The 13,940-nt window shown below is 47.9% G+C and overlaps 5 protein-coding genes across 5 annotated transcripts; 2 read left to right on the top strand and 3 right to left on the bottom strand.

The window, feature by feature from the left end:
- Positions 1-3,183: 3,183 nt before the first annotated feature.
- Positions 3,184-4,662, top strand: N7496_007355 (transferase family-domain-containing protein; the record flags this gene model as incomplete). The annotated part of the gene is made up of 1 exon (XM_056700284.1): positions 3,184-4,662. One exon carries the CDS (start codon positions 3,184-3,186, stop codon positions 4,660-4,662), a length of 1,479 nt encoding a protein of 492 aa, XP_056555697.1.
- A 445-nt stretch (positions 4,663-5,107) lies between these two features.
- Positions 5,108-6,548, bottom strand: N7496_007354 (transcription factor domain-containing protein; the record flags this gene model as incomplete). The annotated part of the gene is made up of 3 exons (XM_056700283.1): positions 5,108-5,564; positions 5,638-6,308; positions 6,369-6,548. 3 exons carry the CDS (start codon positions 6,546-6,548, stop codon positions 5,108-5,110), a joined length of 1,308 nt encoding a protein of 435 aa, XP_056555696.1.
- A 1,110-nt stretch (positions 6,549-7,658) lies between these two features.
- On the bottom strand, positions 7,659-8,327 carry N7496_007353 (actin-binding ADF family protein; the record flags this gene model as incomplete). Its single annotated transcript, XM_056700282.1, has 4 exons — positions 7,659-7,799; positions 7,850-7,898; positions 7,945-8,196; positions 8,266-8,327. 4 exons carry the CDS (start codon positions 8,325-8,327, stop codon positions 7,659-7,661), a joined length of 504 nt encoding a protein of 167 aa, XP_056555695.1.
- A 1,443-nt stretch (positions 8,328-9,770) lies between these two features.
- Positions 9,771-11,314, top strand: N7496_007352 (glycoside hydrolase family 25 protein; the record flags this gene model as incomplete). Its single annotated transcript, XM_056700281.1, has 2 exons — positions 9,771-9,773; positions 10,913-11,314. The coding sequence occupies 2 exons, from the start codon at positions 9,771-9,773 to the stop codon at positions 11,312-11,314; spliced, it is 405 nt and encodes a 134-aa protein (XP_056555694.1).
- A 353-nt stretch (positions 11,315-11,667) lies between these two features.
- N7496_007351 (nuclear export protein Noc3) lies at positions 11,668-13,758 on the bottom strand (the record flags this gene model as incomplete). Its single annotated transcript, XM_056700280.1, has 1 exon — positions 11,668-13,758. One exon carries the CDS (start codon positions 13,756-13,758, stop codon positions 11,668-11,670), a length of 2,091 nt encoding a protein of 696 aa, XP_056555693.1.
- Positions 13,759-13,940: the final 182 nt, after the last annotated feature.

Below are 13,940 nucleotides of genomic sequence, written 5' to 3'. Positions count from 1 at the left end.
CGCACGAGTCTACAAAGTCTCATAATGAACAGATAGTTTTCAGACATTCCTGAACCCTCGGAATCTACAGATTCTTGTAAAATATAGAATTCCTGGTCTCCAATAGCTCTTTCGTAACCGCATCGCCCAGAATGATAGAGCATACGAAAAAGGAAACTCGGTCATTACATCAGGGTTGTCACCAACTTCTAGTAATTCCAGGTAATCTCCCCCCTCATGGCCTAGTTGGCCAGCCAGGTTAGCGCCACCTGGTTGGCCAAGGGTGTGCCCCTGTGAAGGAAAAATTGAGGGGAAAATATGTTGACTGGTATCCGATGTCGAGCATCGCTCCACGGATGCCCGGGCACACCCTAAGGGGGAGAGTGGGCAAGCGGCTAACCCCCCCGCTCGCCGATTTCTTCTTTATTTTTATTACTTTTTATTTAATAGATAGAGCTCTCTTAGATATTCTATTCTAGATCTAAAATAAGATATTTTAAAGGTATTATGGTAGTGTAGAGGGAGATTGTTTAGAGGGTGCAGCCCCGGAGGGTATGACCTTCGGCATCGTGGGATGGCGATGGAGCATTTTAGTGAAGTATATAGGGAACGTGAAGGTCGGGGGTTCAATTCATAGAGGTAACAAGCTTTTAATATTTTTTTTTCTTTCTCCTTGAAGGTTTACGCGCGAGCAGTTGAGATTGGCTCGAAATATCAAGTGTCCATTCTCTTTACTCGTGAAGGCCCATCGCTATTCCTCTTACCCACTAACCATCGAGCTTCTCCCTACTCGTGTCATTAAAACGTATAGTAGAGTCTAGCCCGCTTTTGCTGTAGAATGTCATCAACTAAACCCAATCTTCGCGGACACGAGTTGCACGTTCCTCATGGGCCAATGCTAAAATACTGCCTTACCGCAACTTGAATCAGAGAAAGCTTAAAACTCCCCGAGGCCCTCCTCTCGATCTATTATAATGGCGGACGTGATAACTTCATTCTACGGGCGTTATTTTGGCTCTCGCCATTGCATACCATAGAAAGCTTAGCACCGCTTCTTGAGAATATGCCTAATCAATCTGCTAGTTGGTCGGTTGACGTACATGCCGCTTTAAGGCTTCCACATAATTTATGCTACCAGCCGAGAGAAAAGCCGAACCCCAATAGTTCGTACTAGATCTTCTGGCCTGGTAACCTTCCAGGCAGATCAAAGCTAATCGGAGGACCACCGATCGAGGAGGTTCTGCTTGCGGGTATATCGCATAGTATATAAAGAGTCTGTGCTAATTGCTAATCTTGGTTTCGTAACAAAAGCACTAACCCCCATCCCGGTGACATAAAATGCCCTGTATGATGAAACGCCCACCAGGTACTCGCACAATCAAACATAGTCACTCCTACCCCACACATCGAAATATGCTAGAGAAGAGCTATATGAAATAATTGTTTGATTTCTTATTTAATAGCTTCATTCAATCCGAAATTACACCTAGTTAGCGTGTCAGGTTACAGGACCACAAGCACTACTAGAAAACCAGCTTTTTACTACTACGACGCAAGATCATCCACAAAAACACCTAGGATAGATAAGAAAGTCTCCGTAGTATCATTCCGCCTAACTAGTTACTTATATTAGATTCTAATATTATTATGGTTTTCTTACCTAAGAAAATGCCTATTTTAATAGAAGACTTAGTAGTAGAAAGGTACATAAAATAGTAATACTAATAAAGGGAATATATAGGAATGGTAACGATTATATAATATGGTGTACCGTGATATATAGAAATTACTAGCGTCCTTAGAATAGCCGCGCTACGCGATCTCTGTAAGAAGGGGATTGCTACTTTAAAGAAATATAACTTTCCTAGAAGTATTTCGGGGCCGCGTCGAACTAAGAGCGTATATAGTACTTCGGGGAAAACGAGTAGATATAGATATTATATCTCTATATAGGCTACCTCGACGTTAATTACTATAGATACTATTATAGTGTAAAGGAAGCTTAATTTATGTCAACATATGGATGTTGTGGGGTCACATAACGAAGGACCCACTCATATAACCCCTCTCTACATCTAGATCTTCTCTATAAGATCTATCAGATTGATCTTCAACGATCTCGCATTGAATTGCCTACCTAGGCAGGAGACTATATAACACTCCATGGTTAATTCTGATATTCCTGATGTTTCATGTGATCTTCTACTATGTTTCCTAAGATATAAATACTGCCTGTTTTCTAGTTATATTAAATCAAGTTTATCATCCCTTTTGATCTCTCTTCTAGATCGGTGGTACTTCTTTCCTATAAGTACGCACGACCTCTATACTCATAACCGTGTATTCAGACACCACATTGAGTCCTATCCTACTTACGCATACACTATCTTCTTGTGTGCATTACCACGACTTTATGGTCACCGCCTAAAGTCCGACAGGTAGAGTTCTCGAGACCTACGCTAATGTCCCTAATAGTGTTCGCGAGTAGCTTTATGCCGAGGAGAATCGGCGACTAGACAAAAAAAGAAACCTATAGAGAACACTATAATAGGTTTAGTATATCCTCTAATTAATATTGATATCCTCCCGGCAGGATTACCTCAGCAATCGATAAATCTTCCTACGAATAACGCTATACTCACCGGGCCCGACTGTACTTAATATATTATGGTTCACAGCCTACTAGATGTCGCCGTGGAGGAATATACTGAATAGCAGTAATCGCGGGTAAGTAACGAGGCTTTTAGGGAAAACATCAACAAAGCACGCGATACAACCCTCGAAAATTGTCTCGATCTCATGCAGATTTATGAGGATCAAGATCCAGGTTTCTTTGTTAAGCACGGCGTGAAAGTAGGTGCCGCCCTGCGGTTGTCTTTAGGTGAAACAACACAAAGAAGCGTCTTATAACTAAATTATCCCTTTAGTCTAGATGTTTTATGTACTGTGATTTGAAAACAGCCTACACTGGCATGGCGTGCTGTATTTATCCCTTTGCATGGAGTCGGATGAACTGTAATTTCGTTCGGCGATCATACTGCCATAACGAAAACAGGCAAGTCCGCTCTAAAGAAATCCCCTAACACGCTGGTACTGTATCACGGTAAAGAGGATATTGTTGGATATCAATATGAAAATGGATGTCACCATTGAGAGTGGACCCCGGCCCTTCGGGCCCGCGGCACCGGACAGCCAACTTGCATAATGCCATTCCTCGCTATAAAGCCTGCCCGTGCCGACAACAACATACACGCCGGCCATTTCCATGAGTTATTCGCAATATTCCAGGATAATATGACCAATGCAACCTCTGTCGAGGGACTTACCCCTATCGATGCCTTGATGCCGCGGAATTACATCCGGGTTGTCCTAGTCTTCGAAGATGCAACGAACCAAAGCGCACAAACTACCGGACTTGTGCAATCTGGGCTCAATGTCATCTCAAAGCAGATCCAATGGCTCTCCGGTCGAGTCTTCCCAAAAGCTTCAGCGGGGGGAGATCCGTATTCTCTCGAGATCCGTTGGGACGGACACACTACGCCAACTCTCATCGACAAGGGCACGATAGACATCTCGTACGATACCGCTTCCGCAAACGGGATGCAACCCGAGTCAATTCCAGAGACCATATGGCCTGTGTCCGGTATGATCGACGAATCTCTACACATAGCAGGAGCACCTGTTTTCGCGGCAAGTACGTTCCGCTTCGCCGATCGAGGGTTCGGCTTATGCATTTGCATGCATCATAACGCCGTGGATGGGGCAGCGTTTTCGGAGATCATACGACAGTGGGGAAGGGCTATCGCAGAGCCTGATTTGGTCATTCCCAGCTCATTCGAGGGGAGGTGCGAGCGCCTAACGGCGGCGCTAGCGGATGACCTCGCTGAGACATTGTCAACTTCAACAGACGAGCTGTTCGAGAAACACCCCGAGTATTCGAGACTCCCTCCCGCGGTCCCCGAGACGTTTCCTTCGTGTACATGCAAGCTCTTCACAGTCTCACTGAACTGGATCGATACCTTAAAGTCTTTGCTGGCCAAACATACATTAACACCACCGTCAACAAACACGATCTTGAGTGCGCTCCTCTGGACCACAATCACGCGTGTCCGAACAACATCTGGTAGCTTCTCGAGTGAAATCCAAAACAGCCGCCTGGTAACAGCAGTTAATGCGCGCCGGCATTTACCACTAGCATTCTCCCCACCCGACGCCCAATATCTAGGCAACGCGATTTTCTACGGGTTTGCCGAATTCTCTGCACCGGCACTCGCGGGGGCGGACGAGAGCCCCATCCGTTCCCTCGCGGAAATCTGCACCACAGTCCTCAACTCTCAATATCCATTTACAATCAACGCACGACATGTCGCAGAGGTCCACGAGCTGATCACGCGCACCGGTGACCCCCGCGCTCTTTTTGTAGGGTGGGACTTATTCAACTCGAGGGATTTGACGATCACTTCGTGGGCGGATTTCGGGCTGTACGGGGTTGATTTTGGACTGGGTTTGGGGAGGCCAAGTTTTGTGCGTTTGCCGTATATGGAGGCGGATGGGGTTGTTATTGTTCTGCCGAGGCGGAGGGGTGAAGGGGAAACTGGGGTGGAGGTTGTTGTGATGCTACAAAGGGATCATATGGATGTCCTTGTGGAGGATGAGATGTGGCGGACTCTGACTAAAGGCTAGTTCTCCCAAGGAGCGGGGTGTAGACATGCTGCAGCTCTAATTACCAACAGGGAGTTGGTCTGTATGTCCAGAGGAAGTCGGAACAGTGTCGTCTCTTTCATTGTTTCATTGATGAAGTGGACACTAGCCTGGAATAGTAAGGTTGCAAAATAGAGCCAATGAGATGCAGCTGCCAAGCCTTTAACTTAGTTTGGCGCTTTACCGTCTCTGCACAAAACTTGAGTTTCTGGAGAACAAAGCAGGAATACTGGAAGTGACACTAGTTTCTTTGTAATAACATCTATGTAGGAAGCTACATATACAGCCACTTGGATCGAAATATAGAAGGGCACAATCTCATCTAGAATACCAGACGTATTTCCTTTATCGCTCTGCTCTGTCAAGTGTGCTGCTGCCTGCACCTCTTCCTAATACAAATCCTAATCCTTGTCTGCCCCCAAGGCACCTAAAAATTTTCTGGCTCCATATCAAGCCTCTCCCACGGAAATGGCGGCCCATTAAGCCAATCATTCAGAATATCCGCCGTATACGCCGGGTCCAGCAAGCCAACGTCCTCATGCGTGGAGAAATCTGCACTCAGCGCATCCTGAAAGAACTCCGGCTCGAACAGAGTGGGTTTCTGCGCCATGTCCGAAACACGAAGTGAGTCCTGCAGCTGATGCTGCGTAGCATATATCCCGCCAATACTCGGCAGCCGCTGCTGCGAGGAGACGGGTTTCTTCGCTACTTGGATGAATGTCGAGCAGATCAGGTAGAGGTTCTCGTAGCCGCGTGAGGTCGTGCGGAAGGCCTGTAGCGTGTCGAAAACTCGTTCCAGCAGGGTTATACTGTTCTTGTCCTTTGTAGCGATCGCGTGTAGGAAGGTTACGATGAAGGGGACGAAGGAGGAAGAGAGAAGGATCCTGCACGGTAAGTTTAGTGGCTGGGTCTTTACTGGGGAGGGAATGCAGCGTGGAGAGTAGGTGTCGAACTCACCAATTACAATAGTCCGCGGTAGAGAGAAGCTGTGCCTCCTGATACCGCGGAAAGACATCGAGATGCGCGCGCAGACTACTCTGCGCTGCTGCGAAGCACTGCGCGCTGATTTGTATTTTCCCTCCCAGCGCTGAGGACGCGTGAAAGAGCAGAGTCTGCGTGGAGTAAAACATAATGTCCCAGTTTCCTCGAGATAAGGAATATATTCCGGGGCTATTTACTCCCTCCGCGTTGATCTGCTTGAGTTCCAGATACCATTTTTCCATCGCTAGTGCAAGGTCCCGCACGAGTTGTTCTCGGGCAGATATATCTCTGGTCATTGTGACGGGTGAGTAGAGGTCGACGAAAATTCGGCCTTGTACCTCCGCGAGCCGGATGCCCATGATGAATGACTCGTCCCAGGCGCGAAGAGTTGGGTCCGATGAAATCTTGGGACGCTGGGCGTCGATGTCGAGAAACTGCATGAATGATACACGGCCTAGAACAAGCGACATGTTCTTGTCAAAGGTATAGACTGTCCAGAATAACCTACGGATGCGCTCTGATTCGTGAGGGGGCATTCGTCGGTACGTGGACTCGCGGTGATAGTTAAGAGACTGGCAGTGTGTGACAGCCGCGGAGACGAGCTTCCAGTATAAGTAGGGCTTTGATTCTCCTTGGGCCTTGATCATCTAGAGTTCAGTTAGCTCTTTGCTGCCATCAGGCCCGCCAGGGCAGGTGGTGGTGCTTACCCCCATGACCAGGGCAAGGATATTCTCAAAGCTGGGTACAGCAAGGACTTCGTAAGTTTCGACTGCGGCTACAAATATTTGTTCGCAGCGATCTATGTAAGTGGCGAGATCAAATTTTTGGCACAGCGGATCCTTGAATGAGATCATCTCTTTCATGAGAAAGAACAGAACTCCATGCATGCTTGCAATTTCACCAGGGGATACCAGCTCGGTAGTTGAGTACACTTTTTGACATAGGCTCTCGACAAACCATAGGTCGCTGACGGCATATGAAGAGAGAAAAATGGGACGGTGTGCTGCTAAGCGTCAGTCTCGGCCACTTGAGATAGTAATCACGGGATGAGACTGGCTATACCATGCATTCGCTGTAGGATACATGTCGCTAAAGTTGTGGGCAGTGGCTGAGGAGTTGGCATTACATTTGAAGTCGATTTTTGAAAGAAGAAGTTCGACCTTGACAAGCCGTCCGAGGCACGGATATTGCTTTGTAGCTGGTGGAGCAAGTGCTCTGTACCCGACTCGTCGCTTTGACAGACAGAGCGCGCACTCTCGCTAGCCTGGAGAGACTGTGCTGCAAAGGAAGGATCACCTTCAGCACCAGTAAGTCCTTCCACTTGGCGAGAGGCCGACGATACGGCAAACGCAGTCGAGGCCACTGTTTGTGGCTGTGTGTTTGGCTGTTGGGGCTTTTCGAAAGTTGCGAGCCTAGATTCAACGGTCTGGAGACGCTTTTCAAGGCGCTCCACGATACCTTGACTACGATTTTTATCAGCATGTCTGATCTCAAGAGCATTTGGTAACCCATACAGGTTCGTCACGCGATCCACCTGTACCTGCCGGCTAGACTTGTCATTAGGCTGGCGGCAGGTAATTGTGGCTGCACGGCAGTTTGCGCACGGTATAGTTCGGTCGCAGCGGACCTTGCATGCCCCTAGATTAGCACACAACCCTTGAGGTTCTACTAGTTCATTACGCTCACCTTGCGGATCTTGCACCCTTCACACTGCAAAGCTGTTATTAGTGGCAGGCGGGGGCGGGGGCATGGGTAGGAATGACTAGGCCTTACCGCTCGTGGGACCGAGGATAGCCTGTGCCGCCTCACTTCGATTGTTTCGCCGATGTTGTTTGAAGACATGGTAGTTGCTACGGAGATCCGGGATGAGGTTGCGAACAGCCTAAAAGATTCCTTCGGCAGGCCGGGCCCGCAAGTCCGACCTGCCGAAGATGCCAAGTCATGCTACGTTATTGTTTTGTGAGGGCTATTTTTCTTAGGCACCAATATTGATCTGTCTAAATGATCACTCTCCCACCACTCGCTTCCTTCAGAATTGTTTTCCACTCTAGATCTGATGGCCCGTCTGCATGGATTGAGACCTTGACATCCAACACCCTTCGCAGCTGCTCTTTGGTAGCAGCGTACAACATCCGGAACTAGCCACAAGTCAGGATGTGTTTGCCATCGTGGTTTCAATAGAGCATACCTTGGTAGAAGTTTCCTCCGGCACCCAGCTAATAAACACAGTTGCCGATCTGGACGTACTTAGCAAGGGAAGTGGCGAAGTCAGGAAATTCCTACCTTTTCCCATCACTCTTTAGATCATATTCCACATCGTATACTGCATACCGAGGCGACGGCTTTCCATCCATGTCCACGGCGGAAGTAAGCCGTTGCAGAAACGTCTCGTAGTTTTTGTCCGTCGAGCTCTCCTCCACAAGGATCGAGGTCTTGTCGTCGGATATTCTGTATATCACAAAGGCCGGCTTGCTTGCGCCACGTTTATATATCAGATTTCGGAAGGCGGTGATGCATTCGTCTGAGACTTCGACTCTAAGAAATAGGGGTTAATCTGAGGGCTAGAGGATCTAGATGATATCCATATATCTCGGCTGACCATACCCTGATGGCATCTGCGTGGTGCGGACACGGTTAGTTGGCACGTAGATAGCCGGGGGTAGCATGCGAACTGACCGACATGTTTCACGGCAAAAGGGGTCAATTCCTAGTTGAAAAATAGCACTTGAGATTGGTTCGGAGTTACATTGAAATAGCTTTTTAAAGGGGCTCTCAGTTGGCAAGCAAGATTCTCGGCAGCCCGGGCCCGCGGAACTGAATCGTACAAACCTAGGTATCTATATACCGGCTGGACGGGCCCGCGCTCGCAGCGACTGCTTTTATGTGAAGCCTAGACAATATGTCCTTCAGCAGCTGTTATGGATGTTCTGTAATTTTGGACTGCACTGTTCTTAAAATAAGGATGAATGCCTCATCTCTTCCTTGGTCGATATATAGTGTATAATCTATATCCACATAAACTCACCATTCAGGGTGCATGGTCGGTTCTAGTGGCTATGTTGGTAGGAACAGAAATCAACAATGAAATTTTGCCACTGAGTCGCGGACCATGTGACATTATACGCTTTGACAAAGATTCATCATGAAAATTGCATAATTTACAGTATATTGCGGTTCAAAGGATGCCGAACGTAGCTCCATAATCTATCCGGGCCAATTTCTTGACAGTGAGGCCAACAAACAACGGACAAAGTATTTGGCGGTCAGACAACTTTCGAGAATCCCTGTGTCAGGCTTCAGTCGTCCGTTGACATGGAGTGCAAGGGGGTTAGTGCCATGTGTGGGGGCTTTGAGTAACTTAAGCCTGTCATCGTTCCTATTGGTGCACCTGATCTCCGTTGATTTCCTCGGGCCGATGTTAAACCCGTCATGGGTCAGCTCATCCATCACTCGAAAGCTCGCAAGTTTCCCAGCGATGGCGAACTACCGTCATTATTCTTCTCTATATGGGGTTCATCCAGGCTACAGTATGCTCGACCACATCACATATCGCCGGATACTTTAATGGTTTCCTTCCTCTCATACATCTATGAGGACCTGATTGCAGATGAAGGATATGCCGTTGATTCCAATATTACCCACGCCTTAGTATTCTTTATAGGGGTTTCTTCACAGGAACCAGAACAAACACAAAAGCTTATGAAGGCCTAGTAAAGTTTGCTGAGTATTTAGTTTCCTCCTTCCCCGTTCGTTATCCTTATTTGTACATATCTTTGATCTCCAGTGAGTATGTGCTAATTCGCAACCGCAGTTAGACATAACAACCAACGCCCACGTTGTTTTGATCACTTCGGAGCTCAACAACGACCGGAAAGAGGCAACTTGTATCCGTTTTGCGGCAGGATTGCCTTATGCGTGACCGACACCGCTGTGTAGTGTCTTGAAAATTAGATGGAGCAGCGGCCAGAAGCCGTTTCGCGGAGAATGCAGAATCCTGTGCTGACAATGACGGGAATCTGTTGAAGGACAAGTCCGATCAATTTCAATATTTGGAGGTTGCCCACATTCTTCCTCTTGGTCTGACGACGGTAGTGTCTGGGAAAACCGATATGGTATGTCCGATTACTGGAATTCGTATTTTGACAGTGCTAATGCTATACCTAAAGCGATTCAAAGCAAATTGCTCTTCGGATCCTGGACATGTTTGATCACAGAATAATGCATCTTATTAACGGACTCAAAAGCGATAGTCCCTTACTGTAGATGCCCTCACTCTTATACTAGACTAGCACTGGCTGTTCGGCGAATTCCGTATCTATTTCGAACGTACTGGCACATAGACTATATAGGATTTAGTATAATTTTCGACTAGGTTCGTACGAAGGAGGAAAGTACGGACGTTTAAAGGATTTAGAGATTTATACTAGAACCTTCCGCTTTAGGTAGCTTCTAGTATCCTAGAAATCTCACAGCAATGCAGGTGTTATGATATTCGCGATGAGGCTATTCGCATGTTGATATTGGTGCCTCAGGCGCGTAGGGCCAAGCGTTCTGCCAAGGCGGTGACCTTCCAGCGGTCAACCGATAAACCCTCGGGGGCGTTACGTGTCAGCCACGCTGTATACAGACCGTAGTTACGGTGTGTGTGATGAGTTAGTGTCGGACTTTAGGCGGTGACCATAAAGTCGTGGTGATGCATATAAGAAGACAGTATGTACATAAAGGGGTAGGACTCAATACTGAGTATAAAGGTCGTGCGTACTTCTTAGAGAGAAGAAGTACCACGATTATGGTAGGACTCAAGAATGAGTATAAAGGTCTTGCGTTCTTGTGGAAGAACTCAGATTGTGGAAGAGTATCGCTGATTAAGAAGAGAGATTAAAAGGGATGATAAACTTAATTCAATTTAACTAGGAGATAGGGCGGTATTTATATCTTAGGAAATATAGTAAAAGATTAATAGAATTAGGAGTATTAAGAGTCTCCTATATAGGTAGGTAATTATAAGCGAGATCGTTAAGGATTAATCTAGTAGATCTTATAGAAGAAGATCTAGATATAGAGAGGGGTTATATAAGTGAGTCCTTTATTATATAACTCTATAATATCAATATATTAATATATCCCCTTAGTTCTCGATATATAATAAGAATAAGAGTAAAGTAAGGACTAAATAAGAGAAAGATAAACGATTATAAGATAGACTAGATAGGAGATAGTATCTCTATATTTAGCTATCTAATAAAATCAGTATTTTTCTGCCTGGTGGTCTGCGGATGGTATCACTCTAGCCGGGGCACTGGATTTGGAGAACAATCCCAGGAAGGGAGCAGACGCATGCTACGGCCTGAGCCCTGCGCAAATGGTCACTTGGATTCAAGATTTCTCCGACACCTACGTGTCCAAGACCAGTCGGTATCCGGTGATATACATGACCAAATCTTGGTGGGAACAGTGTACTGGTGACTCGGTTGCCTTTGGTAGCACCAATCCCCTGTGGATTGCCCATCCAGGTACCTCTTTGGCAGGCCATCTTCCTCAGGGCTGGAAGACTGCCACGTTTTGGCAATATGCTCTCTCCGGTTCTAATCCTGGTGACCAAGATTATTTCATAGGTGACTCGGCTGCCTTGAAGTCTTTTGCTCGTGGGTGAGACGTGGTATACTCAGCGTGCGTGGACGGTACGAGTATATATGGACATACCTGGACATACATCAAGTTTAAAAGTCATCTAAATTGGGCATTGAAGGGACGAACTGGGGTATTCTATGAATGTAAACCAGAAAATCACCCAGAAGTTTTAGCAAAGTAATGTACACTTTCATCAGGAATATACTTGATTGTCGAGACATGCAGTGGTAACTTCTACCACTCAAAGACGGAGTTCATCGTAATAAAGTAACTGATTTCAGAAAGGCGGGCTTTTTCTATTCACAAACAAAATGGGGGTTCTCAAATGAAAAAAAACATCACGCTCACACGTGTATATACACAAATGATTCACACTTATTTAGTGCCATTGCCAGTACCAGTCATCATCTTCTCAATATCGAGCACCGACTCCCGCACTTGGGGACAGTAGTGCTGACGCAACAATTCACCTTCCCAAACAGAGCCCGCATAAACATTCGTGGCCTCCACGTCAGTCGCATACGCATTGAACACACCGTCACCCTTACGCTCATCCGAGTGCCACAAAGGCGAGATCCGACGGGCGTGGTGCTTGGAAACCTGATTCATCAACGATAGAGTGGCAATGGCTGATTTCTCAGGAAGCTGGAGGGAGGTCGTCATAAGACGCTTGGCAAAGGTGGCCAAACGAACTGGGGGAGGGGTGCCATGTGCGCGGGAGAGCAGGGCTGACTGCAGGCAGCGGAGCAGCAGGACCATCGGGGTCTGGAAGTTGACCTTGTTCTTGGCCTTAAAGCGGGAAGTGGCATGATCTTCGCCGGCATTGGGGTCGGGGAGACGCAGTGAGGTGTTGGGGTTGTACTCGACATCAGGGTTGATGGAGAGGGCGTAGAGTGAGCGGTATAGGTGCTTGATGAAGAAGCTCAGATCCAGATGGAGAGTGCTGGCGGCTTTGCTAACATCTTGGCCTTCGAGCAGGGCAAAGGCGGTGATCGTACAGAGAAGAGTCTCGCGGCGGGCATCTCGTTTCGTGCTGTCGGATACCTCGCGGTGTTCATCTTCCTCCTCGTCCTCGGAGACATCTTCGCCGGCCTGGTCGAGCTCATCACGCTCGGCGTGGCCGATGAGATCCTTCATGGCTTCCAGAAGATCACCGAAGAAATCCTGGTTAATGAGATGGGCATATTTGGCCAAACCCTCAAGAACGGGACCCATCAGGTTAGGGATACGCTGCTTCAGGATACGGAAGTAGACACCAAAGACAAGCTTCAGAGTCTCGGCCTGGTTCTTGTCTCTCTCCTCGTGGGAGACCAGAGCGTCTGCGACCTTCATGTCCTTCTCGACAACCTTGCGCTCTTTCATGACCTTGCGCTCTCGCTTTGTCCGGAACTCGCGCTTTTGCTTCTGTTTCTTGCCAAAAGTCGTCTCTTCCTCGGGTTCGTCGCGGTCTACCCGGTCACGCGATGCCTTTCTGGCGAATTCGCCGAGAAGACGTAGATGGAGGAATGTATCCAAAACGCTCTCGTTGATATTGAAGTCTCGTGCCTTCATCATCTTTGCCATCATTCGGATCGCCTCCAGAGAGACAACTCCATCGTTGTCCTTGGCGAAAATCTCCTCCATGGTTTCCCGACATTTGATAAAATCGGCATCAATCTGCTTCCTCGCGAGACGGTTGACAAGAATCTTGATCAATTCGCTGCGGAAGTTGAAATGAGGGACAGCCTGGAGCATGGTGCAGGCACAGTTGATGGCAAGGCTCTTCAAGCTGGGGTCGGTTGCCGCGTTGAATCGGCCGGGCTTGGCCAGAGTAGCCAGCTTCTGAACGTAGTTCTTGTACCCTGAAACAAGGGACTGCTCGAAGTTTCGCAGCTTGCGCACTTCCTTCGAATGCTTTCCTTGCATATCTTCTTCGCTAAGAGGACGAATCCGGTATCCTGGAATGACATCCTTGTAGACTGCAGCCTGCGCCGCCAGGGCCAATTTCTTGACAGTAACGGGCGATTCGGGTTTGTCCACCATATCGGCCATTGTCTTGAAAAGCGCAATGTTTTCCTCCGGGTCCTCATTGATCAGAGTAGCGATACGAGCCAGGTCCTCCTTCGCTTGCAAAATTTGAACCTTGACAGGAATCTTGGGCTTCTTCTCCTCGACTACCTCCTCCTCGCTATCCTCGCCGTCTCCCGAACCCTCCTCTTCGTCATCGTCGGTGCCCAAAAAGCTGTCGGTTTCCTCGCCTGCATCCTCGGGCTCATTGACTGCGTGAACGAATCCCTCCGAGGTCTTAATGGGCAATCGGGTGCGTTCGTTATCTTTTTTGTTCGCTTTGCGCGGGCGACGCTCGTAGTCTTGTTCGGCGTCCCATTCGTCGGCACCGCTGTACAACTCAGCATCCCGAGAAGCAGCTGCTTCCTTGTCACCAGGAGGGCTCAAGCGCCTCCGTTTCGCACTCGGTCCGCGAGCCATTTTGTGGGTTTGTGGTGTGTTTGGTTGCTGTTGAAGACTCGAAGGGCTTGCGGGCGGAAGGCGGACCAAACCTCAAAATTTCGCGCCAAGCATTTATCTGCCGGACATTTTTACACCGCCTATCTTTTTTCCTGATGGAGATCAGGAACCACCTCCGCAGGTCTCGATCGTGATCAAGCCGA

The sequence above is a fragment of the Penicillium cataractarum genome (assembly GCF_028827025.1).
Source record: "Penicillium cataractarum strain IBT 29864 chromosome Unknown utg000005l, whole genome shotgun sequence".
Taxonomy (NCBI): Eukaryota; Fungi; Ascomycota; class Eurotiomycetes; order Eurotiales; family Aspergillaceae; genus Penicillium; species Penicillium cataractarum.
This window is presented reverse-complemented; position numbering and strand designations above follow the sequence as displayed.